Source organism: Mauremys reevesii, linkage group 8 (assembly GCF_016161935.1).
Source record: "Mauremys reevesii isolate NIE-2019 linkage group 8, ASM1616193v1, whole genome shotgun sequence".
In the NCBI taxonomy this organism is placed as follows: domain Eukaryota; kingdom Metazoa; phylum Chordata; order Testudines; family Geoemydidae; genus Mauremys; species Mauremys reevesii.
In genome coordinates, this window is record NC_052630.1 from 27,991,135 (window position 1) to 28,018,999 (window position 27,865).

General features: G+C 41.3%; 1 protein-coding gene across 26 annotated transcripts in view; it reads left to right on the plus strand.

Annotated features, from left to right (window-relative positions):
• Positions 1-27,865, plus strand: part of TENM2 (teneurin transmembrane protein 2) — a 1,520,094-nt gene that overhangs the window by 1,358,707 nt on the left and 133,522 nt on the right. For all 26 annotated transcript variants that reach the window (XM_039484033.1, XM_039484034.1, XM_039484029.1 and 23 more), the window contains 3 exons: positions 1,320-1,515; positions 5,962-6,063; positions 22,397-22,591. In XM_039484033.1, coding sequence (XP_039339967.1) covers positions 1,320-1,515; positions 5,962-6,063; positions 22,397-22,591 — 493 coding nt within the window. The remainder of the gene's footprint in view (positions 1-1,319; positions 1,516-5,961; positions 6,064-22,396; positions 22,592-27,865) is intronic.

A 27,865-nucleotide genomic window follows, 5' to 3' on the forward strand; every position in this document is an offset into this window, starting at 1 on the left:
CACTGTTTTCACCTTGCGAATTGTTAACATGTCCCACCTCTACTGGAACTTATCCAAGCTTGCCATCCTCAGTCTTTCCTCATAAATCAGTTCCTTATTTCTGTTGTTCCTTTCTGAATCCTCCAGTTTGTCAGTAACTTTCAAGCCATGAGATGCCCCAAACTGAACACAGTTGCAACAGAGCCAACCAAAGCCCTGGCTGGGATGATTTAGTTGGTGTTGGTCCTGCTTTGAGCAGGGGGTTGAACTAGATGACCTCCTGAGGTCTCTTCCAACCCTAATATTCTATGATTCTGTGAATACTTTCTTTCTCTGTGTGGTGATGCTTCTACAGTAAAGCTTCAGTCAGGTACAGAGTGGGATACTTTATACACCTCTACCTCGATATAATGCTGTCCTCAGGAGCCAAAAAATCTTACCACGTTATAGGTGAAACCGCGTTATATTGAACTTGCTTTGATCCACCAGAGTGCACAGCCCCGTCCCCCCGGAGCACTGCTTTACCACGTTATATCCGAATTCGTGTTAGATCGGGTCGCGTTATATCAGGGTAGAAGTGTTTTAGGCAAAAACAATGAGCTTTTTCCATATTCACAATGAGGAGAGTTTCATTCATTAGTACTTCAGGTGGCGTGTCTGAGATTTCTGTGCCAGTACTATGCCAGCAAGAGACTGCTGTAGGTGATTGCTGGGGAATGGGTGAGTTTCTTTCAAAATGAGATTTCCTGATTTGAGAATTTATATAAGAACCTAAGACTTGCTATGAAGGATCCAAACATTAATCCACCGCATCCTGAATCTTGCTCTAACAGTGGCCAATACCTGATGCTTCAGCAGGTAAAAAATCACATAATGTGCTTGGCCAGCTGAACAATGCAGTACATAGGGGAGAGTTGGTTCCTGAACAATATTCTTACACCCTGTGGCATGAAATCTTATTAAAGTTTGCATGTCTGCTGTACATATTATCATTGGTCTAAAATCCATTCAGTATTTTTTTAGATGAAAACAGACAATGTAACTAATTAGCAACTTTCTTCAAAAGCTCAGACTTTGGAGGACTTTTACTTAAAAACTTGCCAACATTTTTGCAGAGTGCAGACTCTTAATTCTGTCTGTATCACATTATCAGAAAGGATAAGCGAATTGCTACCAGACCCATAATGAATAAGGAAAGGCTGGCTTCAAATTGCCACACTCTCCAAATAAGGGTTGAAGGGAAGGGCATTTGGAGGAAGAGTGGGCAAGATATTATGCCAGATTTTGATCTGTAGCATTACTCTAAATTCAGGTCTCTCTGTTTCTGTTTTACCACACAGTATGATTTCATGGAGCGTTTGGATGGGAAAGAGAAATGGAGTGTGGTGGAGTCCCCCCGGGAACGTCGAAGTATCCAGACCCTGGTTCAGAATGAAGCTGTGTTTGTTCAATACTTGGATGTGGGTTTGTGGCACCTGGCATTTTACAATGATGGCAAGGACAAAGAAGTAGTCTCTTTCAATACAGTTATCTTAGGTATGTATGCCTGCATGCTGAGGATCTTCCCCTCTGTTTGCTTATCTTTATTAAGTGTGGAGGCCTTCTATCAGCTCTCTCTTTTTGTGCATATTTTGCTTTAATCCAGTAATATTTGATGTATATTGAGTGTAGGTAGGAAAAGAGGGAAATCTTTCTAGGGGTGAGTTGTGGATGGTTTTGTGTTGCCTATATTGAAGGCCAAAATCTGTGATCCTGTTAATATTTAGCTGTCTTTCAAAAAGAAAATGAATGAACCCAGAGGCTTTACAATGGACAAATCTTATAAGTACAGATATTAATAATAGTGGTGTATGGCTGTTCCTGCAAAGCTGCGTTCGAATTGGCTGTTTGGAGATTGTTCGTGTTGTCACACCCAACTGCCAGCAGTGCATAGCTGAGACTTCATCACTGAAACACTCACCAAAACTTTACATGGGACTTAGGTGGTGTCACGATAACAGGATAAGCAGTGCTTTAAATCCCTGTTAGTCCCCCTTGAATACACCCCTTCAGGTGATGGTTTTACTACCTTCCCCCCCCTCTCAGGGTGCAACCATACCACCTTTTGACTGGATTGGTGGGCTGCACCCTCTGTTTACCAACCATGATAACCTGACAGGTCCAACTAGGTTTGGCACCTATAAGCCTTTTTCCTCTCGGGGCTGTGACCAGTGAAATGATTAAAGTAGTTCAAAAACAGCTACTAAAAACCAAAGCATTATATATGCACCCAAAGTTATATAACATGCAGAGCAAAGATTAAAGCCAATAACGGCCTATATGCATATAGCCCTTAATCTAAACCGTAACCTTTCCTTGCAAACTTTGGTAAATTCCATTCAGCCTGGTTACTTCCATCTCTGGCGAGGGGGAAAGAGCCTGCTTTCTGCAATTTCTATGTCGTCATGGTGTGTCTTTCAGACACTCCCCCCATGGCCATTGCTGAAAGCCCACTTATCCTCCTTCCTGCCTAGCCTAGCATCTTCCAGGTTTTCATATCCTCTTTAATCATAGGCCTAGACCTACGCGAAGAAAGCTGTTGCCAACCTGATTGGACCCAGGCAGGGACATTTCCCAATTAATAGCTTCCACCATTGTTCCCTTAAAGAGACTTATCTTTGTCATTGTTTCATTTCTGTTTGCTTCACCCATAACAGCCTCCTTTGATTTAACGCCTCATAGTCCAGCAAGATAATATCAAGCAGGTAAACTATTATTTTTATAAATATATGATATTTATAAAAAAATACACATAACTCCCTCTTTCTGCCTATTGATCACTAACACTCCAAAAGAAAGAGGAGGTGAAAGTATGTTACCCAACCATCCCCTTGCCACCTCTGCCCCCAAACATCTGAGAGTGGGTCATCCCCTGAAGGCATGAGAATGGAAGGAAGAGGGCCACTACCCTTTGCTCTGAGAATAAAATTATGATGAAAGCTTGAGGCTTTATGAAGAGGGACACTCAAGAGCAGAGAGGATTCCATCTTAATCAGGCAACTGAAAACCAAAACCAGGCCAAAGTCCCAAGTCTTTATCAAAAGGTGTGTTGAAGTTGGTTGAAATGCTTGGGAAACCTTTCTGAGTGTCGCTGTCATAGCAACACCTGAAACCACAAGTGAGTTTCCCCTGTTTAGTAAAAGATTTTCACAGCCTACGAGTTGCTCACTTCCTCTCTGCTGATTAAGGAATTAAGAAGCTGGGCTTTGTGAGTCTTGTGTAGTCCAATTTGTGAGTCTCGTGCAGGTCCTATTCAGCTAGGAGGAAGGGGATCACGATCCGCATCCTCAAGGGAGAAGTTATAAAATGGTGAAAAATAGAGACATTTTCGTTGCTTGAAGGATCAGTGCTAAAAAGACAGATGCACTATGGGCCTGATTCTCCTCCCAGGTATAATCCTGGTATAATCCACCAAATTACACTGTGTAATCCACCAAATTCACTCAAGTGAGTCCTGATTAACACAGGTGTGAAAGGATAGTCCAGCCTTGAATCTTTAGGCTTGAAGCAGTTATTTCTGTTAACCTGCAATTTGAGATATGAATAATGATTTTCCCTTCATAATCCACAAATGATTTTATAAGTGTCTTTGTGTGTGCATGTATATGCACATGAATGCACACACCCACAGACAGACAGACAGTCCGTTCATATATAGATAGAGTTTTCTGCAACTCCAAATGGCATGTGAACCTTCTTGTACAGGTCCCTTAGTGGTTTGGTATACTCCCCCAACCCATCTTGCAAAAGCTACTCCTTGATATGTGATAAACTGCTTGTCTTAATGTTGCCAGGTCTGGACTACATCTTAGAAGAAAGTCAAAGGTAATAGGTCTGATAGTCAGGTAGACATCTTGATAGAGCAATGATAGTAATCGGACTGAAATGCAGAGAAAAGTACAGTATTTTATCTAGTTCAGAGGTTCTTCCACATATATCTATTATCAGAACTTTCACCAACGAGAGGCACTGAGAGAACTGAAAGCCTCTTTGATATGAAACATGAGAAAGAATGTCAGGCAAGAATGTCAACCACAGACCCCACTAAATATATGGTACCTTTGAACACAGGGAAAGTACTTTCATGTGCTGTGCAGCAAAGGAAACAAATCCTTCCGTAGTCAAGTGTCCTCTTCACAAGACAATGAAATGGCATTTTTTTTAAGAGTCACACATTTTGGCTTTTGTTTTCACCACTACCAAGAATACTATCCAATGGCCTAGCTGATGGTTATTGGTTGAGTTTTCTTTCACTTTGTGGTCTATTTTCTGTATCTCAATTCTTTACTTCAGATTTGAGATTTGTTTTCTGTTCAGAATCCTGAAGTATGACATTAGCCTAGAAAGGAAATGTAGTTTCTCTGTGAACTCTGACTCGTAAAGAGTCAATGTGTGACCTTGAGCAGGTTACTAGATCTCCCAGTATCTCAATTTCCCTGTCTGTGAAATGAGGTTGATACTTACCTATGTCAGGTGAAGTTTGTTGTAATCACTGTTAGATAGTATTTTAATTCCAAGTAGGTGGAAGACAAAATCAAGAAAACAAAAAAAAGGTTATTTTTAAAAACCTAGATCAAAACCATATTTTAAATTACAATTTTTCAAATCCAATAATATTGAGTAAACATAAGGTTCAGAAATGTTAATGTGATAGGTTGTCACCCCCAGGGTGAAGCTTGGAAGCCACTGGAACCTCTGTGCCCACAACCCATTCAGCTGGGTTGGCCTCCCATACTGCTCTGCTGGTGATACCCAGCCAGTCCCCCCCCTGCCCCACCCCCGGGGACTGTTATCACCCAACTCGACAGCGGGTAGCACCACACACCCAACTGAGTCACCTGAGTGCTTTACCAGCAGCCAATTTCCCAGCTCCCCAGCATTGCACCCCTACTGGAGTATAAACCCAGAATTATACAGTCTTGCACTGGACAAGTATCTGTACAGTACAAGCTCATTAAATTAGTACGCTTCCCCCTTGATGTGGGAAAGATATGCATCAGCCTTTTACCAGAGCTAAGATTTCCAAATGCTTCACTCAAAGACACACTGGTTAAGATAAAACATAAAACAGGTTTATTAACTACAGAACGATACATTTTAAGTTTTTATAAGTGATAGCAAACAGATCAAAGCAGGAAATTAAAGAAAATCGCAATCTCAGTCTCGTACAAACTAGATAGGATTTGAATCAGCAATATTATACAAGCAGGTTTTAGCTTCCTTACACAGACAGGGCTTTCTTCTTTCTCACCTGGGACCCCCTTCTGCACTCCAGTCTTTGTTCCTTCGGTGTTTCCAGGTGTTGTCTGATAGAGGAGTGAGTCCTAGGTATGATGTCATAGTTTTTCCATATGGCGGGAACTCCTTTGTTCCAAGCCAGATTCCAAGCCCAGTTTGTGGAAAAGTACAGGTACCAAAATGGATTCCAGTATCATGTGATTTGGTCACAAGCCCTTGCATGCTCCTGATGAGTCATGGCAGCTGTTGCCCATAGGCTGTCTGAAGCCTCCACAGGTGAGGATAAGTTTTTCCATAGTCCACTGTCTTTGCTGATGAGCCATTAGCGTCTTCATTGTTGTACCTGAAAGGTTAGTTGTGGATGTTTCCAACTTCACAACATTTTTTAGTAACACATACATAACAAAATGTTATAACTTCACATACAATGATAGCACATAGAATCCAACAATATATTAATATTTAGCAGATCAAGACTTTTAGAATGATACCTCACAAGGCATACACTCAACATATCATAATTATATGACAGTGGCGAATATGGGGGTGCCTCGGTGTCACAGTAAATATTTAGCATTTTTTTAAAAGTGACCTGTCATCATCAAGTTGAATGCAAAACTTGCACTGGATGTACATTCAGCCCTAGCTTTCTTTCTGCAGCCAAGAACAGGAATAACTAATGTGTCTTTGATGTCTGTCTTTCAGATTCAGTGCAGGATTGTCCACGTAATTGTCATGGGAATGGCGAGTGTGTATCTGGAGTCTGTCACTGTTTTCCAGGATTCCATGGTGCTGATTGTGCTAAAGGTACCATTTACCCTATGTTAATCATTATTCTACAGTGTGTGTTAGGCTTTGACATGGGAGTGGATCTCCAGAACAGGTTAGTTACATGGATTCTATTGAGACCCAAGAAGTGGATTTTATATATATATTTACTTACACACACACACACCTACCTTTATCTTCGATCTGGCGGAGTTAAAGCAGTTGGTCAAGTGAAAATAATGCTGTATTGCTGATGAGCCTGGATAACCGTAGCTAGTTTCTGTGCCAAGATAGGTAGGAAAGAAGAATTTACTAAAAAGAAAAAGCTTCATTTCCAGTAAAAGCAGCTGAATTACCATCAATGCTTTCTGATTATCATTAATTTACCTGTAATAGAAGACTGAGCATCTTCTTTACTTGTACATTTTATATATTCTTTCTGGGCTACACATGTTTGTAATTCATAAAGGTTTTTTTTTATCTTGTAATCTTTTAAAACTGTAATACTTACAGGACTTTCAGAGAATGAGAATGAGGGATTTATATTCAGGGAAGTATAAAAATATAAAAGGGAAGTATAAAAATAACCCTATCTTAGAGACTTATTTTAGTGAATTAACACTATGAGGTCCAGTGTCACAATTTGAAAAGCTAACTACAAATGCACATCCATGGATGGATGATATTGCGGTGTTATGTAATAAATGCTTCTAGCTATGGGGTAGGTATTTTTGAGGGGTAGTGTTTCTGGTAAACATATTAAACTACAAAAAATACAGTTCAAATCGTGTTCAGGCTCTGTCAGACACAAAAAAGCCAGAAAACTGAGAGTCAAGGAAGATACTCGTGGCTTAGCCTAGCTACTGCAATAGAGCAATAGTGTATATAATCAACTGCTCTGTGGAGATCCCTGTAATTCGTGGGCATGGTGATTGTTATTTTAAAACAGGCTTCACTCTCAATTTCCTGGTTTGTGTGGGATTAAGTCACACTTTCAGTACTGTGTGTTTGGGATTGTTTTCTTTGGAGTGAGGGTTCATTAATGTTCAAAGGGGGAAATATGTATTTTGGATACTATTTCAGATTCAGTGGTGACCTTTAAAAATATACCCATTTTGCCCTAAATAAATTAATAAGTATACTTCAGTACTAGCCTTGTTATTTATACTTACTGTAGGGAATACCAAGGCAACATTATTATCTGAGACATTAAGATAACTGGCAAGTTTTACAAAGGAGACCACTGTATATATTCAAAGCATACGGCATTACTGTGTGTGCTGTACATGCATATTGACACTGGTGCACATTTATTTGTTGTTAATCTGTGAAAAAGTGTGTGTAGTACCTTCATGCTTCACTGCCACTCTTTAGACATCTGCATCTTGGCCATTAAACATCTCATGTGCCTTCTGCGTTATGCAGCAATAATTCTATATTACTAAGCCACTTTTGGTGCAGCGTTCTTACATCATCTGCTTTAATACTGTACTTCAGATTTATGGCAGAAAACACTGTTCGTTCAGGCTCCATCAGACTAACAGTCATATTCTAGGACACTTGTCAAACAGTTATATCTCAATAAGTCTACTAGCACCACTCAATCAACACATAATGCCTCTCCCTATCTTTCCTGCTCTCTTCCATGTGTTGTGTCTTTACCCTTTCAAAAGCACAAGTATAATAGTAAGTTTCATGAATTCTGAGAAGCCCTTAATTTCTTTCCCCTTTATTAATGTTTGTAGTTAAACACCATGGACTATGTTTTTAGGGGCAAAATGTGTATGCATGCAAACTTCACATGTACATGTGCAGATAGATAAGTTACTGGTCTGGAACAGACCAACAACTGTAGGGTTGTACACATATGTGCATTATGAATATCTCACCCATGGAACACGCCTTTTAATATCTCCATTCATTTTTTATGGATTTTTCTGTCTGCTTCAGTGGATACTGTATGTGAGAGCCATTTGAGAGGGCAGAATTTAAAATTAGGATTCTATGTAATGTTAAGCTTAAAATAATAACATGATATACTGAAGTAAATCAGTTTTAATGAAGGTAGCCTTAAGCTATTAGTTCTGTTTGTAGATAATATGTTTTCAAACTGATTTTAATTTCTGAATTCCCTAATACCATACAATTCACTTTCTCCAGTTGTCCACAGAAATCTTTAGAGTAATGGCCAATGTAGCTAAAGTATGGATTAGGGGGTTCCTTGAACATCTGTTAGAGCTTGATTCATGCAGTAATACAACAGCCTAGCAGCTTCATATAGGGTGAAAATCATCTCTGTTACAGAGGGCCAATGCAAGGCCTTTCGCAATATCTAACCCCACTTAGGGGGTTTGCAAGCGGAGTGACTGCCCAGGAGTGCCTGCACACCCCATATGTGCCATGGAAAGGGTCGTCACACACCATCCTCCCATAGTTTGTGGTGGAAGGCCACAATGGGACGGGCTCGTGGAGGGACCACAGATCCAACTTTTGTGTATCCAGTGGCCCCAGCACTACATGTGACTGCCATGCAAGAATTGCAGCTACTAGCACAAGCCATAGGCTGGAATATTAGCCCTGGCCCTGGATTTGAGTGAAGGTTGCTTTTACCTCCCCAGTACTCAGGCTTCATGTGAGTAGAGTGACCAGATCGCTAGAGTGAAATATCAGGACACATTGGGCGAGCTGGGGAGTGAGAGGAGGGAGAGACAGACACAGGTGCACAGCCCCGACCAGAGCCAGAGGCACACTGGTCCGCCTGGTCTTGTGCTACCAGCGTGCCCCTTCCTGGTGGGCCCATGCTGCGCCACACAGCTCCCCTGCCCAGCGCCCCCTGGATCCACTATGCCCAGCGCCCCCCTACAACTCTTCCACCACAAATGCACAGTGCTGTGTACACACACCCCGCCCAGCGCCCTCCTCCCCATAGCCCCACCACAGCTGCCCAGCACCCAACACAGAACTCCCCACTCGCTAGTTTCCCAATACACACCGATTTCCCCTCCCTCCCTTCCTTTCTCCCTCCCAGTGCCCTTCCCCACAGCCCCACCACCACACCTACACAATGCCCCACACAGACCTGCACTGCCCAGTGCCCTGACACACACAAACCTCCCCCACTGACCAGCGCCCTTCACACCCTCACAGCCCAGCAACCCCCACACACCTCCCAGACACTCACTCCATCACACCCTGCTCCCTTCCCTGGCTGCACTCACCAGCCCTGCTGGGAGGTCTCTGGCTCCTAGGGTGAGAGTGGTGAGGGGGGTCTCCAGACTCTTCACATGCTGCACCTGCCACAAGTGTGAGCTCTGTGGCTCCCATTGGTGGGGAAAAGCGCCAATGGGAGCTGCTGGAGCCGCAGAGCGGGGCTTGCAGGAGCCAGCAGCATGCAGAGCCCCCCCACCCTAAGAGCCAGAGGGACCTGCCACGGGGTGAGCTGGGGAATCCCGGTGGTGCTCACCTGGGGTGGCTCCCATCCCGGGAAGCACGTGGCAGGCTGGTCCCCCTGGCTCCTAGGGTAGGGGTCGGATCGGGTGGGGGGGCGGAGGGCTCTCTGCCCACTCCCGGCGCCTGCAAGCCCTGCCCCTACAGCACGTGGCACTCCTGCTGGTGGGCAGGCACCGGGAGCTGCCCCAAGAAGCAGGAAGCGTCAGTGCCGCGGCTGCGGTCCAGATGGTCCCCAATATCGGAACAAAGGGCGTCCCGACCGATGTAAGTTCAGGACACGGGACAAGTCCCCTAAAATCAGGACTGTCCCAATAATATCGGGACGTCTGGTCACCCTACATGTGAGTGGATTGGATTTCACCAATAGTAGAGAAAGCTAATACCATTATGGATCCAATCCTGACATTTATACTCAATCCTCACTCAGGCAAAATTCCCTTTAAAATCAATGGGAGTTTAACCTGACTAAGACTTTCATTTACCATATGAAAAATTCACATTTTACATTTTAATCTCAAGTGATTGAAGCACCACAGAAATGTAAAAGCTTTTAACTCAGAGGATAATTCAGTGGGTGTGTGTCTGTCTTCAAAATATGTGTTTGCTTTAAACTGGCGCAGAAGCGGCCATAAACTCAACTATATTGCTGGTAACTTCATAAGTGGTAATATGTCCTTAAGTATTAGTCATAAAAGTGCCCAATGACAGAGGGACAAAATAGTGTCAAGGAGGAATTCGGGGAATATGCACTTTGTAGAGCCATGATTATGTTACTTTGACACTGTGTTACATTTATTTTGTGTGTTCAGTTGTATTTTTCCATAATTCCCATGACTCCCCTTGGGAGGTATTAAACACATCTTCTTCCTCACCTTAACAGACCCTAATGTTTTTTCCTGTTCCTGTTCTAACACTAGTTTAGCTGCATTCAATTGGCCAATGTCCCTTGCTAAGTCAATAAGCAGGAATGATTCCTTCTGCCCTGCTTTTTGAGATTTGCAATATTTGTTGCTGAAACAACCAACTGATCTAGGATCTTTGGAGTGTATCAAACTTACTATAATTTGTTTTACTCTTATAATGTTTTGAAGGGCATGTAAATTCTCTCACCTCAGGAAAAAAAAGTTTATCCAAAGCCATCATCATACTGTTTTGCAAATGTGCTGGTATTCATACCTCTTTGAATTATACCTTCTAAGGTGAACTTAGAGCTTGCATTATGAAATTGTTTAGCTAAACTCAAAAGGTGAAATTCTGCCCAGACTTGTACCAAATGCAACATCACACAGGGTTCAGATACCATAATGATGAGCGTGGTATAAACATCTACATAAATGAAAGGATGCGGAATTTGACCTGAACTGTTTGAAAGCTGATGACTGGCATTCTTGGTTTGTGAAGAAAAATTAAGAGTCAACTAGTGATAGCTCCTGATGGTGGCCATTAAGTTGGCATTTAGCAGATAAATTTAATTGATTATGCAATATAATAAGCAATTTGTTTGGATTAATATCTTGATCTAAAATGTTTTTTTTTTAAACCAGCAATGTGTAGCATGTTCCATCAGTTGCTTCTCCTGTCTGGCTGTAATAGATCTCAGCATTTCCTATTCTTCTTGTGTGGCTTTTTCATTATTTTATTTTCATTCTGTTTGTTTTTGGCTTGCTGGCAAAGGACGGCGCCATTTAAATAAGTATAAATACAAGGGTAGGTTTTTTCTAAATTATTTTTTTCATTTTGAGCTCTTCATTTTATTGTGTTTAAAATAATTATTAAGCCCATATACAATTGTGGCATATTTCTTTTCTTTATTTTGAAAGCATTTCGTATTTCTAATGGTTGCCTTTAATAAGATAGAAGCTCTTATCATTACCACTCCTTCTCTATTGCATGTGTGCTTTTGACCTGCTGTATAACACTTAACAGGTTAGATGCTAAATTATTGGGTAAATAAGTAGCTACTAACTACTGAAAATGACAACTCCTGCTGCCTATGGTTGTCATTGAAGAAAAATAATGGTAATATTACAAAACATAAACTGTTTTAATTAGAGGCTGGTGAAACTGTTTTGGCACTCTCTGAACCTGGGGTTATTCAGAGACTTTTAGGCAGAGCAGGGATTTTCCTTTGTGCAAATAACAAGCCCCATGCCAACAAGTAGGTTGCCTGGCCTTGCCTTCCTAATCTAACACCCAGAATGCTCCCATTGAAAATAAACACGTATGGGAGGGATTGCAGTGTGAAGTACTTGAAGGTGAAAGGGCATCTGGCTGATTTATTGATCACTCAGTTCATTTCTGCACTATACATCAGACAGGGGCCATCTCTTTTATCTATGGTGAGTGAGTGATCTTCTGTCTGTGCTAATGAGTAGCCCTTCTTAACATTTCCTTTGTATAGGATTAATGGAAAAGATACTTGTCTTCTTAATTTGATCTGAAATTATAGGAGGTGAATATAGAACAGGTGCACCAAGGACCCCAGGCCATTCAGGGGAAGTGGATGGTGTGTGACAGAATAGCCTTGGCCTCTTGCCTGTCTGGCTGATGCTCCTTTACTCTGTGAGGGAGAAATGTTCAGTCCATGTATAATGCTACCCCATTCACTGCCTGTGGTGTGTTATTCAACTAAATCACTTCAAATTGGCACATCAACAAAACAGGAGTCAACAGGAAAACAAGGGTGCCCAACGGTGAAATGCTGTTTGTGGGATCAGCAGAGCTAGAACAGGAAAGAGGCCAGAGGCAAGGAGAGTGGGAAGGATGGTGGAAAGATACAGAAGTGACAAGAGGGGAGAGGGAGGAAAGGAGAAAGGGTAGTCAGAAAAAGCTTACTGCCAAATATGTTCCATGAGCTCACAGCTCAAGAAGAGTCTCAGCATGTGGAATATATTTGTCAAATAGGTACTATTTCTTTTTAAAAAGCTGTATTCATGATTTGCAGCCAACACATACCCCACAACCAAGGTATTGGGCTGACCACATTCAGCATATTCAGCTTCCTTCTTACCATCTCTTCTTATGTCTGTCTTTGGGTATTTCTTTCTGTGTCCACTGCAATAGCAGCTGCAATGTGAGTCTTTCATTCCTTGCTTTTTTATCTCACTGTGAATTTATGCAACCTCCAAACTCTTACCAAGATAAGACTGGCTACTTTTTGGTTATGTGCCTGTTCTGAAGTTTTAGCCTGTGTGAATCAGCAGCTGGTGATGAGTGCATTATACATTTCCAAATCCTCATCATGCTAATCCCATATTTTGTCAGCTGATTTTTTGCATTCCTGGCAGATGAGCAATACCATTGGTTGTCATGAAAAGATCTCCAGGTTCAAGCTAGCATGGTGCTTTTAGTGTGAGTTTTCACTTTCACTGTGAGTTTCTTCCCAGTTTCACGAGTGCTGTCTGCCCTTAAAAAATTACATCATTTGCATCATTAAAATGTCTTTTACTCCGTTACATGCCAGATATAACTGCAGAACAAATAAATTGACTTGCAGCCCAGCTTGATAGTTACGGATGGTCATTGGCATCTGTCAGCTGTTTCATGGGCTTTGTGAAATGAGTTTGTGGCCTTAATCCAGTTCCTAGTGGACAGGTGTCCCCACCATAAAATCCAGCATCATGATTGCCAATCTAAACAGATGCCAAGAACTAAACTTATTCTTAGGGGTGATCACTCCAAAACCGGGCTAAGTCACACAGCCAGTCAATAGCAAAGCAAGGAATAGAACCCAGGAGTTCTGACTTTTAGTCCTCGGATCTCACCCCAACACACATGGATTTTACTGAATATTAAAGGTTAAAACAGGGGACTGGAAAGTCAGGACTTCTGAGTTCTATCTATAGCTTTACTATTGACTCCCTGTCTGACTTAAGAAAAGTCACTCAACTCTCTGCATTTCAGTTTACTATTCTTCAAGAACACAATATCTGACAGGGCCATTGTGAACATTCATTAATGTATGTAAAGTGTATCACGTATGGGGAAAGTATAGTTATGACACTGGTGCACAGATTATGCTGTAGGCCATGCAAAAAAGACTTAAGAAGCCTTCCATCCCTGCGTTGCTATAAATGGTATTTTTGGAAAGGGATGATTACCAGCTTCTAGCCTTGTGAAGGTCTGAGGTAACAGTCTTTAAAGTGACTACAATTTAGGCATACAAAAACTATTTTAGGTCATCGTTTTTAGAGGTTTCTATGACCTTCCTTGAACTCTGAGTTGGACGCAGGATAACTAAAGTCCCTGGCTTTACAGACAGAGGAAATAGCCTTTTTTTAAAGCTTTCTAAAACTTTTCTAAAATAGTTTTTCTGTAACCCATGTGATGTATACACAATACATCATGGTGTGGTATATGATTTTATTAGCATTCCTTTTGGATTACCTTTTCTCAGAGCTTCATCATCCATGAATACAGTGGCCATTCCAAACTCATGCCAATAAAATCTTTATATCACACCATACTATCAGACATTCCTTGTATGTGCATGTGCATGTGCATGGTGATTTGCAAGACTGGAAGTGGGCATGTTCCCTTTCCCAAAGAGTTGACAGTGAGAGGACAAGAGTACATGTAATGGGGACAAGCATGTTGTTGAGGAGAGTGAATAGGAAGGACTGCAGAAATAAGAGGAATAAAGAAGGAATCGGAAGCTGAGAAAGAGAGCACTTGTCAGGCAAGAAGTTTGGATCTTTGAGGGCAGCATACCAGTATCTACTGACTCAAAGCTGAGAGTGAAAGAGATAGCAGGGTGAGAGGATGGGAAGGACTGACTGGGGGAATTATATAAATTGGCATAAGATTATACATAGAATTATACACTAATATTATATCCTATAGTGCAGTGTGTCTTGTGTTGTCCATATTGCCAGATGCCACAGTTGGCCACCACACGGGTAGGTGAAAAGTAATGACATTGTATGACACGATGGTTCTCTGATTCCAGAGTGTTTCCATCCCAAGCAGCACATCTGCTTTTGCATTTCCTCAGTAGTTAGCAGGGGCGGCTCCAGGCACCAGCACACCAAGCGCGTGCCTAGGGCGGCAAGCCCCAGAGAGCGCTCTGCCGGTCGCCGCGAGGGCGGCAGGCAGGCTGCCTTCGGCGGCATGCCTGCGGAGGGTCCGAAGGTCCTATGGTTTCGGTGGACCTCCCGCACACTGCCGCTGAATTCGCGGGACTGGGGACCTCCCGCAGGCAAGCCGCCGAAGGCAGCCTGCCTGCCGTGCTTGGGGCGGCAAAATACCTAGAGCCGCCCCTGGTAGTTAGGCATCTTACTTTCAGGGTTAGAGACTGAGGCCAAAGACTCTGCAACAGAATTACCTTGCTTTGTGCTCGTTCCTTTAAAGTAGGACTGAGGTACATTGGCTGGCGAGTGTCAGAAAGTTTGTGCTGCTGTTACTGATGCTTGAAAGCTTCTGGAAACACTGGTAAAATGTCCTCATTAACAGTTTTTCCATGGACAGCATTGTAATAATAAGATTTTCAGGCTTATTAAAAGGTGGGCAAGGTGCACCCTCATTTGTTCTTTCCGGGTCTGGTCCAAAGCCCATTAAGTCAATAGGAGTGTTTCCAGTGACTTCAGTGTGCTTTGTCTCAGGGCTTGTTCCCTCCCCTATATGCATGTGTGTGTACATTCGGAAGCTAAAATTAATGTTCATGTCAATGGATCCCCTGTGGTTAAGAGCTTTAATAAGGTCCCCAGTGCATGAGAAGTTGGCATCCCATGTTTGGAGATACCTGGGATTTTCCAGACCATATCAGCCCTTTTATGATGAGCTAAAAATATTTTCCCAGTGCTATGCATCTTCAGCTAAAGTCTGAGAATCATCATGCTGCAATAACTATGCTTTGCAAGGCTGTGTTTTACTCACTGTGATGTAAGGTCTTTCCTCTTGTGTACTTAACATTGCTTGAATGTAGTTTATTTTAGTGTTTAATTGTCTTAGCTTACCTACGGGCATTACAATCTGCATTTTGTTTTCTTTTCAAGTTACATTGTCTCCATAGCCTTGCACTGATATATTTTTTTTCCATTTAGTTTTGACTCTTTCTCTTTGGGCTTGTATGTGCCGTCATCTTGAAAACTCTGTGATGATGCTAAATGTCATTGAAGCAACTGGTGGAGTCGCATTCATTGTTGCAAATTAAGCAACAAAATTAAGTTGCTGTGTCAACTCCCTATATGTTTGTCATATCTAAGTAATAGGAACAGTCCTGAACCAAACCCCCCAGATCTGAATGTCCCTGATCTTTAGAGAGGGTAAAATCTGAATTTGAATCTAGACTTGACTCTTTGGCTTGGACCCATCTACATTAAACACCAGTGCTTCCAGTTGAATTAAACTCGGCTGCCAAACTGCTTTACTTGCTCAAATGAAATTATTTCACTGCTCAAATTTAGCAAAAAATGTCAATACCTGAAGCAGGCTTATATGTATAGAACTCGGTAACTTAAGCCTTTCAGTTAAACCATCTTTGGTAACAATGATAACGTATATAACGTGAATTAAAATGAGACCCAAAGCATTTTGAGAATATTTTGGTATTAAACACCTCAAAGTTATACTGAGAAACCCACCACAACCCTATTCAGCCTGCCGCCACAGTTCAGCTTAGCTGTAGCCAGGCTGCTGCCTCAGTTTAGGCTGGCTTTAGCCAGGCAGCCCTAACGAGAGCACAGTCACAGGAGCAGCTATGATATAACTAAGGGTTACACATTCTTCCCTTGCAGGTTAGCCAAAACGTTATCTAAAATATTTAAAGAGGCACCTCTTTTTTTCCCTGTCCTTTTCCAGGTGTGTGTTGAGGTTTGCATGGTGAGTCAGTGCATGTCTGTTGTAGAACTGTAAGGAGGACTTAAGGCATTGTACACTGGGCAAGGGAGTTCAGCTATTTAACTTTTCTTCTCTCTCTTCTTTCCTAGAAGCTTGAAACCCCATCTGTTTTTCACCCTCATTGGCTGTCTGTACTGGAAGAGCAGTGGAAGTGTCCAAGTTTAGATATTTTAGATATCCCTTCCTCCTCCCTCTTTTCAGTGATGAAGTTAACAGAGCTCTAACTTAGGTTCCCAGGTGCTTGCCTGTGACAATTGTCTGTTTCAACTTCTATTTTCCCCAAATGCTCCTCAGTGGAGGACAGAAAACACTATTTCTTGCTGCATACATTCCTGGGTTTTATCAGCCAAACAATCGCTGTTCCGAGGATTCTCAAAGCTGAGGACCAATGTTCGTGCTCACCAGAGATGACTTAGTTGGGGATTGGTCCTGCTTTGAGCAGGGGGTTGGACTAAATGACCTCCTGAAGTCCCTTCCAACCCTGATATTCTATGATTCTATGATCATAAATGATGTTTGAAAGCAGGAGTGCTTGTATTAGTGTGATATTTGGACCCTGTATCACCTGATTTCAAATATCAGCTAAGATGTTCCCTTCCCTTTCCCAGTCCCCAAAGAACTTTCAATTCCAATTTTCCCCTGCCTGAAACCCTTCCCTAGCAGGTCAGCACCCTTGTTTATCCCTAGACACTTCTTTAGACAAGATAGTGGCATCTCCCCCACGCAGTTAGGGGTGCAACCAGATCTTCAGAGGTAGCTAGCTGCATTACCTCTCCTCACTTCATCTTGGTGGAGGCGGCAGGTAGGCTCCCACCTCCTCAATCTACCATTAAATATGGGTTCAGGCATTGGACAAAGGATATTTGGTCCACATTTGTCTCACTGAATAGCACAAATATTTGTCATATTTGAATGGTTTTTTTATTTGTCCATTGCTAGGGGCTGGTTTATTAGTGATTATTAATTGTATTACTGTAGAACCGAGGAGCCCTAGTCATGTACCTGGACCCCATTGTGCTAGGTGCTGTACAAACACAGACCTAAAATGATAATCTCTGCTCCCAAAGAGCTTACAACATAAGATTTGTTATGGGTCCATAATGATTAGTCCCAGTGTACAGGGTGCAATATTCCACCTGGTAACCACATGTGTGGAGATACACTCATCTTTGTGAGCCTGTTCTTTACATTATAATATCTATAAGCAAAGCAGCCATCTAATGGAGGTAGATAATTTGTAGGACAGTGCAGGAAGGGATTGCAAAAGCTTTCACTCTGACACCTAAGATCACACCGACAATAATAATGAGAAAAACGGTGACCTCTTTGATAAATTTTGGCCAAAGCAAAAGCTTCCTGAGCATTCAGAAGGATGTAAATATTCATTATATAATTAATGCTGCTCAGTCACTTCTTAAAAAACCCTAGAATTTTTTTGTAGAGCAGCTTAAGTACTTATCGATTGAGAACTTTTATAAGTCTCAAAATGGAGGCATCCCCATATCTCTACAGGTATTTTAAATGAATTGAATTAATCATAGGCTTAAAAGTCTCTAGCGATCTTCGTTAGCTTCCCTGGGTTTAATTAAAACATCTGTGCGCTTTTAATTTATCGATTCATCCAACTCATATGTCATGTTTTTAACACACCCCAGCATGCTCTGCATCATTTTTAACCCAATTTCCACTTAACTAAAGCAATTAAATTCACCCCGGATTAATTAAAGCATCCATACTTTAGTGCTTAAGTCAGCGTGTGCTGCTTTCCCCACATGGTTTCTGAATGTCAGAGATTTGACACACCTGATGAGTTTTTTGTCCTTCTGGAAATTTTTCTGAGAGTCCCTTTCTTGCTTACTAATGTGCAGTTTGATAGAACTAGAATAGGGAACTTGGTAAGCCTCAAGTCTGGACCACAGAACTAAAGACTTGTAGATCATGGCTGTTGTGAATGACAGTGCATTTTGAGTCTCTGTGCATACCTATTTCACCACAGCCCTGTCAGAGTCCCACAACCTGGCATCATATTTGGTTAACAATGACAGCAAAGCTTTTTGCCTAGCAGACCAAAGTTTAGGTTTTTGTATATCTCCTGCAACAGCTGATGACATTCCTAAAACTAAAAGAGAGAGGGAGCATTCCTTAAACTTCCTTAGGTGTTAGTGAAACAAGAAAACACTGAATCTTGAACTGGTATCTTAGTGGGTAAGTAAAGAGGTAAGTAGTTTTCAACTGTTGTCGCCCAAATCTTGAGCTGAGCGTTCACTGCAGTTCAGGATGTAGTATACAAAAGTTGCTTAAAGTCACTTTGGCATTTCCCTGATCCTGGGTTGATCTGTGCCAGCAAACTCCTAAACATAAGTACAAACAGCCTGAAGGCTGCCCTAAGGAGCCCTTACAACAGCTAGCGATTTCCAGGGCATAAGGACAGTTCAGCCATTCCCGTTATTTCCTGGACACATATCCTTCACCAGATGGATGGAATAGCTGGAGAAGAGGGATCTTGGGGCCACTCAATCTAAGGATTCCCCTATACTGTGCTGGATTCTCTAGTGAACAGTTATGTCAGATTTAGAGCAGCTTTGTTTCAGGGGAGCAGCACAAAGATAACCTAGTATAGCCTGGGATCTGGCCTTATATCTTATTTTACATTTTCACATCTATACAGGTACCTATGATAAAGCTCTTGGTCCAGTTACGGGTCAAAATGTGCACCTGGTTGATTAAAATGGGTCTGAGCAGAATTCAAGAGAGCCTGTTTTGTCAAACAAAACCAGCAGCTCCTGAAGTGCCTGCTCCTGAAGTCCCCATACCTGAAACATTGATTTCTCTGACCCCTTTTGATCTCTGATTTTTAGCAAGCACTAGATCAAGCAAAACCACCTTTGTACCACCTTTCTGATGTTTTCAAACAGGTTGCCTAAAGTCAGGCTCCTAAATAAAAGTGGGCTGAGGCTTGCAGCTTATACTGATTTCAGTGTCGTTAGTGGGTGCTGAGTTTTTGAAAATGAGGCTACTTACATTCAGGAACCTAAATAAGATTTAGGAGGCTAACCTTAGGCATCCAGGTTTGGTCTACATCTAAATATGGAAGGCTTTGATATATGACTGTAGGACTAAATTCAGCCCTAGCATTAACAAAGTATAACTCCACTAGCTACACAGAAGTTTCACCGACTTGCATTAGGGCAGAATTTGCCCACTAGAATTCATATAGAGAGAAACTAGCATATGCCATTGAAATGTTTTACTTGGGTTGCTAAGGAAAAAACCAAGAAGGAAACAGGTAGTAGAACCTTACTGTAATGTTATTTTGCAGATCTATGAAATAGGTTGTTGTAGGTGACCTATTTCACATAAATCTTTGCAGCAGTAGGACCTTATTTCCAGTTGAGTTTGATGCTGAGAGTGAAATGGTTGGTCTCAGTGTAGTTTCTTGTGAACGATAATCCATCTCCCTCTCACACAATGTGCACACACACACTAAACATGCATATTATATCAGTAGCAGCAGCTTAATCTTTGTTAAGAGGAAGTCCTGGTTTGAGTTATTACAGAGGCTGAATTAATTATTCCCTAGAGAAAGTGTTCCCAGAAGGTCAGCTTTGAGATCATTGGTAAGAAGTTCACACTATATCTGTCTCTACTACAATTTCAGTGGAATAATAAAGAACTTCATTTCTAATTTGGCAGTTCTGTATTTTATATATCATATAAACACATAACTAGGAAACTGTGCAGCTTTGTCTAAACAGCATACATGTATTGCTCTACCCTGGGAATGCAGATTTTTTGAGAGAAATTAAGCACTGAGTGTTAATGAAACAATATTAAGAATCTGAAAAATAATTCTACTGTTGCTATATTCTATATTACAGAAGAGCATATGCTCCATGTTTATATTAGCTGTTAGAGATGCTATGAGAGAGTTAAAAAATCTTAATCTGGGCTCCTATTGACTTTTTGGGTTTTACATTGTGAAGTTACACACTTTTCATATTAAGAACCAAGAGGAAATGGAGTTTGGATATAGAGATCTTTTCTTTCTTTCTTTCTTTCTTTCTTTCTTTCTTTCTTTCTTTCTTTCTTTCTTTCTTTCTTTCTTTCTTTCTTTCAATCCACTCCTCCTCCCCACCAGCAACACATTATAAGGCTATTTTGGCTCAGGAGGCAAACCTAGCCTACCACAGATGAACTTCTCCCTACATTTCAGGAATGGGAGGATGATGGGATAACGTCATGTCTGCAAGTCCAGGCACACAAAATTTAGAGTTCTGTTTTGTAGACTCAAATGTGGTTGGTTCACATGAGCTAAGATTGGATTGTGTAAATATTTAGTTGCTGGACCCCAGCAAAAATTAGATACTTAGGTTTTATTCAAAGACAATTGACCATATTTTCAACTGGCCTCATGCATTCACATTTGTGCATGCAGTTCATTGTTTGATCACCCAGTTTCTCAGTCTAGACATGCAAATATGTGTGTGCATGTACAGAACATGTCTACACACAGTGATGTAAGTACACGTACTTGCATGCATATTTTTGGGATTGCAAAATCAGAGGCTGTCTCTGAGCACATGGCCCTTACTATATATCCTTCTGTGGCAATTTGCATGTGAACATCTGTCATTTTTAAATGAATTTAAAAGATAGTAGACTGGAAATTACTGAAATTCTTTTGAAGCATCTTGCGGGGTAGGTCAACTTTTAGGCAGAGAGCTGGTTAGAAAGGGGCTTGAAGCTGTGAGCAAAGAAACTGCCTCCTGCCTTTTGATTCCTGCTGTGTTCAGAGAAACAGAACTATGTACATTCTGTGTAAATAAATATGACTGCATCACAGATACCTGGCTCTAACATCAATTTCACTTCTAAGGGGAAAAACCCGCACGGCCTTGAATATTGGCTAACTACTAGGGTCAAATTGAGTAACATTAACATTGGTCTGAATATATTCCTTCTAATCAATCCTTTCATTTTTAAAAACGTATAGATTATTGCAAACTAGGACCCAGTCTTCTTAATGGGATCAATGGGACAACTCAAGGGAGTAGGACTGCAGGATTAGATCCCAAGTGTATAATGCAGAAATAGCTGAAGTACCACTGTGAACTCATTTATTCATTCTACACCTGATATTTCAGTGCTTCCTGGTTGTTCAAGTTAAGGGGAAAATAATAGTAATCATACAATAAAAATAAAGGCCTTTTTAAAAATGTAATGCAGCTCTTGTGCACCAATATTTTTACCTTTGTAGAACTTAGCGTTGCTGTCCAGTCATGGTGGGGAGTGGGAAAAGGGGAAAACATTCTCATAGTTTTCAGCAGGTCTACTGCCACCAAACAATACCAGGCAAAGTAATGCATCCTTGCCCCTTCTTAAGACCCTCTCTGTCTGTCAGTCTTGTTTTCTCCATTTTTGTGACTGGTAATAGTCCTCCCAGTCTTTGGCAGGCACTGCAGTTCATATAATTGCCATTTGCACTGTTCATTCTTTCTCAGTCGCAGCCTTTCTCCTAGTGGCAGGATGAAAGTGATGCAGATGAAGGCTTGAATTATTGCTTTGCCCAAGTAGCCCAAAGTTATGGTCTAAAAATGATGAAGTTTTGGGTAATTCAAAACACCATGTAAAAAAAAATTGGCCAAACTAGTGTTGTATAGCAACATGCAATGGGACTTACTTTGAATGCATCATTAGAGCCTTACTCTCTGTAAATCAGGAATTACTCAGGTGTAAAACCAGTGTGACATCAGAATCAAATCCATTCATTTTGACTTGTTACTGATAATCATTGCAGACTTCTCCATAGTTCTGAATATTAAGTCAACAGTCTGTAATGAATAGCAGCTATATATTGAGTATGGACAGCAAATGTGTGTGCTTGTATTTATTATCTATAGATAATTAATCATACTCATACTTTGAGTAATCGAATACTGAATTATTAAAGTCTGACTTAGCATTTTCCATTAAATTAACACCTTTAAATGCATCAATCAGAAGCTTAGCGGTTTATTTTTAGAGCACTTTTATGGGCTTTCATATATGACTCAGTGTGCTCTCTTTATCTCATTCCATTTTCCAGCTGCCTGCCCAGTTCTGTGCAGTGGCAATGGACAATATTCCAAAGGAACCTGTTTGTGCTACAGTGGTTGGAAAGGGCCAGAATGTGATGTACCCATCAGCCAGTGTATTGATCCCTCTTGCGGAGGTCATGGTTCTTGTGTTGAAGGAAACTGTGTCTGCTCTGTCGGCTACAAAGGAGAAAACTGTGAGGAAGGTAAATGCTACAGTACAAACTCTGTCTCTGCTTTGAGCTTGTCTTATGGTTTGTGGAGCTAAATGGGAGGGAGGGCAGGGAAGAGGAGAAAATGCTATGATTATACTGTAGTGTAAAACTATTATAACAGAGAGTACTGAGGAGGGAATTTCAAAATTTTGGTACCTCCAGTTTTATGGGCCTGTGAAACTTTAAATTATATTTTTTTGATCTGCCATGTAGTTAAGGTCCCTATTTTTCTGCACTGGTAGAATTGTCTGCCACAGGTAAATCTGAGTGTTTCTTTTGTTGAAGAGTCAAGATGATTCTTTTCTTTCTTTTTTTAATGGGTTATATTTATTGAACATTTAAAAAATGTAAAATGGTGAAACAAACAAAAGAGAGAAGTGGTATAGAAAATGGCATAATTGATAACTGACAAAAGGTAAATGTTTCAGTCATAATTAATGCAGAAAAGAGGAGTTGGATTTAGAAGACTGCAGGTATCCTTGTCACTTGAGGCATCATGTAGGGTAAATCACTCTTGTTACAGACAATCTCATAGAATTAAAGAAAAGTAGATGGTACATAGGAAAGACACCAATTTAATGAATAACAGGACTAGCACCTCCTTATCTCTACTAGAAATACCTCACCTAATGCATCCCAAGACCGCATTAGCTTTTTTAACGGCCACATCACATTGCTGACTCATAGTCATCCTGCGATCAACCAGGACTCCGAGGTCCTTCTCCTCTTCCGTTACTTCCAACTGGTGCGTCCACAGCTTAGAACTAAAATTCCTTTTAGTCATCCCTAAATGCATAACCTTACACTTCTCACTATTGAATTTCATCCTATTACTAATACTCCAGTTTACAAGGTCATCCAAATCTCCCTGGAGGATATCCCGATCCTTCTCCGAATTGGCAATACCTCCCAACTTCGTGTCATCTGCAAACTTTATCAGCCCACTCCTACTTTTGGTTCCGAGGTCAGTGATAAATAGAAACCAGTTTCTCCTTCCTTGGTTTTCACACCTCAACTGCTAGAACAGGGCCTCATCCTCCCTGATTGAACTAACCTCATTATCTCTAGCTTGCTTCTTGCTTGCATATATATACCTGCCCCTGGAAATTTCCACTACTTGCATCCGACGAAGTGGGTATTCACCCACGAAAGCTCATGCTCCTAAACGTCTGTTAGTCTATAAGGTGCCACAGGATTCTTTGCTGCTTTTAATATATCCACAGTGGCTCTTGCCAGCTCCAAAAGGCTGAGTTTAAGGTTATGGGGCAACCTTAACTCTTTTTTGTCCTGGTTTTCAGAGTATTTAAGTACTACCTGCGCAGAACATTTTGGAAGGGTGTGAATGCCAATCAACTTTAACTGTGCATTAACAAAGTTTCTGAGCAGTGAATTTGTATGTTAGGAAGGAGGATGTATCTTCGCAGGCAGGCTTGCTAGTGAGGAGGGCTTTAAACTAGGTTCACTGGGGGATGGTGACCTAAGCCCAGAGGTAAGTGGGGAAGTGGCATACTGGGAGGAAACACAAGAAGGAGGGAAGCCTCCTGATTCATACTGAGAAAATAGGGCAATTGGCTAGTTATCTTAGGTGCGTGTACACAAACTCAAGAAGCCTGAGAAACAAGCAGGAAGAATTGGAAGTCCTGGCACAATCAAGGAACTATGATGTGATCAGAATAACAGAAACTTGGTGGGGCAGTTCACATGACTGGAGCACTGTCGTGGATGGGTATAAACTGTTCAGGAAGGACAGGTATGAGAGGAAAGGTGGAGGAGTTGAATTGTATGTAAGAGAGTGGTATGATTGCTCAGTGCTTCAGTATGAAACTGGAGAAAAGCCTGTTGAGAGTCTTTGGGTTAAGTTTAGAGGAGAGAGCAACAAGGGTGATGTCATGGTGGGTGTGTGCTATAGACCACCGGATCAGAAGGATGAGGTAGATGAGGCTTTCTTCGGACAACTAACTGAAGTTTCTAGATCACAGGCCCTGGTTCTAATGGGGGACTTCAATCACCCTGACATCCTCTGGGAGAGCAATACAACAATGCACAGACAATCCAGGAAGTTTTTGGAGAGTGTTGGGGACAACTTCCTGGTACAAGTGCTAGGAACCAACTAGGGGCTGTGCACCTCTTGACCTGCTGCTTACAAACAGGGAAGAATTGGTAGGGAAAGTAGAAGTGGGTGGCAACCTAGACAGCAGTGACCATGAGATGGTTGAGTTCAGGATCCTGACAAAAGGAAGAAAGGAGAGTAGCAAAATATGGAATTCAGAAAAGCAGACTTAGACTCCCTTAAGGAACTGATGGCCAGGATTCCCTGGGCGGCTAATATGAGGGGGAAAGGAGTCCAGGAGAGCTGGCTGTATTTTAAAGAAGCCTTCTTGAGGGCACAGGATCAAACCATCACGATGTGCAGAAAGAATAGCAAATATGGCAGGCGACCAGCTTGGCTTAACAGTGAAATCTTCGGTGAGCTTAAACTCAAAAAGGAAGTTTACAAGAAGTGGAAATTTGGACAGATGACCAGGGAGTAGAAAAATATTGCTAGAGCATGCAGGGGGGTAATCAGAAAGGCCAAGGCACGATTGGAGTTGCAGCTAGCAAGGGATGTGAAGGGTAAAAAGAAGGGTTTCTACAGGTATGGTAGCAACAAGAAGGTGGTCAGGGAAAGTGTGGGCCCCTTACTGAATGAGGGAGGCAACATAGTGCCACATGATGTGAAAAAGCTGAAGTACTCAATGCTTTTTTTGCCTCGGTCTTCAAAGACAAGGTCAGCTCCCAAACTGCTGCATTGGGAAACACAGTATGGGGAGGAGGTGAGCAGCCCCCAGTGGTGAAAGAACAGGTTAAGGACTATTTAGAAAACCTGGACACGCATAAGTCCATGGGTCCCAATCTAATGCATCCAAGGGTGCTGAGGGAGTTGGCTGATGTGATTGCAGAGCCATTGTCCATTATCTCTGAAAATTCGTGGTGATCGGGGGAGGTCCTGGACGATTGGAAAAAGGCAAATATGATGCCCATATTTTAAAAAGGGAAGAAAGAGAACCCAGGGAACTATAGACCGTCAGCCTCACTTCAGACCCCGGCAAAATCATGGAGCAGGTCCTCAAGCAATCCATTTTGAAGCACTTGGAGGAGAGGAAGATGATCAGGAACAGTCAACATGGATTCACCAAGGGCAAGTCATGCCTGACCAACCTGATTGTCTTCTATAATGAGATAACTGGCTCTGTGGATATGGGGAAAGCGGTGGATGTGATATATCTTGACTTTAGCAAAGCTTTTGATACGGTCTCTCACAGTTAAAGAAGTATGGATTGGATGAATGGACTATAAGGTGGATAGAAAGCTGGCTAGATTGTTGGGCTCAATGGGTAGTGATCAACAGCTCGATGTCTAGTTGGCAGCTGGTGTCAAGCGGAGTGCCCCAGGAGTCGGTCCTGGGGCTGGTTTTGTTCAACATCTTTATTAATGATCTGGATGATGGGATGAATTGCACCCTCAGCGAGATGACACTAAGTTTGGGGGAGAGGTAGATACCCTGGAGGATAGAAATAGGGTCCAGAGTGACCTAGACAAATTAGAGGATTGGGCCAAAAGAAATCTGATGAGGTTCAACAAGGACAAGTGCAGAGTCCTGCACTTAGGAAGGAAGAATCCCATGCACCGCTACAGGGTGTGTTGGTCCTGCTTTGAGCAGAGGATTGGACTAGATGACCTACTGAGGTGTCTTCCTATCCTAATATTCCATTACTCTATGATTTAATAAGCAATGCTTGAAAAGATAAGGTTTTTAAAAGAGAAATGGATTGCCGAAGGCAAGCTGTATTAACTGCAAACTTGGAAGGGACAATAACATGAAAAGAAAGGTTAAAATAACCTTTTGCATACATCATTTGGCAAATAAAATAAAAATTCCATAGCAATGACATTGCTACCTCAAAATTATTTCCCTTCTGTAAATATTTTACACATTAAATCAGGAGCTGTTGAATAAAGGATGGAATATGAAATGGTTTCTCAACATTTTAAGCATTCACCCAGTCTTATTTAAATTTTCTAAATGAATTAACTGCATAACAGAACAGGTAAAGATACCTGCTTTTATATTAAAGTATGAAATCTCTTCTGTTGATTTGTGTGTCTGAAAAGAATGGGTCAGTTTGATTCATATGCCATTTTCCAACTGGGAAAAGGAATTAGCAACTGTGGGTCAGCATTTTTTTCTTCCTGTTAGCTTTTTATTTCTGATATTCATCATAGTCATATCATTCAAACAATTTACCTGAAATGGCAGTGGCACCAGAATCGATATTTGCAAACCACAGTTTTTGCTGCATAAACACTCTTGCTCTATTAACAAATTTACACATGAAAATGAAATGGCATATTTGTCAGGTTTCATTCAATATGGTTTGGAGACAGACAAGTGAAATTGACAAATTAGGTTAACAGTGTTTTTCTTGTCAGCTTCATGGTTGAGTCATTTTTCAGTGACATTTAACTTCATAAGTGTAATTCATGATTCTTTGGAGGTTTAGAGTACATATTGTTCGGAAAACTCCTTGACCTCTTTTTTTGTCCTTAGGGATACAAATTGCATTCTCTACCCTTTTTGTCAAATCTACAGAGAGCCCAACACTAAATGAGTTCTAATGATCTAAGCTGCCAAGGGGCTGTGGGTTCTAAGTCTCACATACTTAACTGCTAAAGCACACTATCCTTTGTTTAAACACCACAGAGAATCCATTTCTAAATCTTTATTAAATAAATAACCCCCTTCTGAAGATGTGGGGCTAGAACCTTAGCTGGAGTAAATCAGTTTAGCTTCACTGAAGTGAATGAAGTTCTGCCAGTTTACACCAGCTGAGGATCTGACCCTAGATATCAACCCTAAAAGCATTGTATAAAATTGGAACAAGATTTGAAACCAAAGTAAACTCACTGCTCCTTTAAAGTCTGAATGCTCTTACTCAGGAAGATGATGGATTTTAAATAGCTGTAAAATGTATTTATCTAGAACAATAGACAGAGAGGTTTAGCGCAAGTTATTCTATAACATAAGTGTGCGTATGGATTGGGGGTGATGATAGGTGTATTCTGAGGTAATAAATCTCAACTGCTTTTCCTCTGCCTGCGTACCATAATTCAAGAAAGTGGAAAGATGGCTAATTCATCTGTAAGAGGGATGTATTTTTCATTCTTTCTGCACTGCTTTTATTATTGCTTCAATTTTAAGTGGATGGTTAGACATTCCTAAAAGCT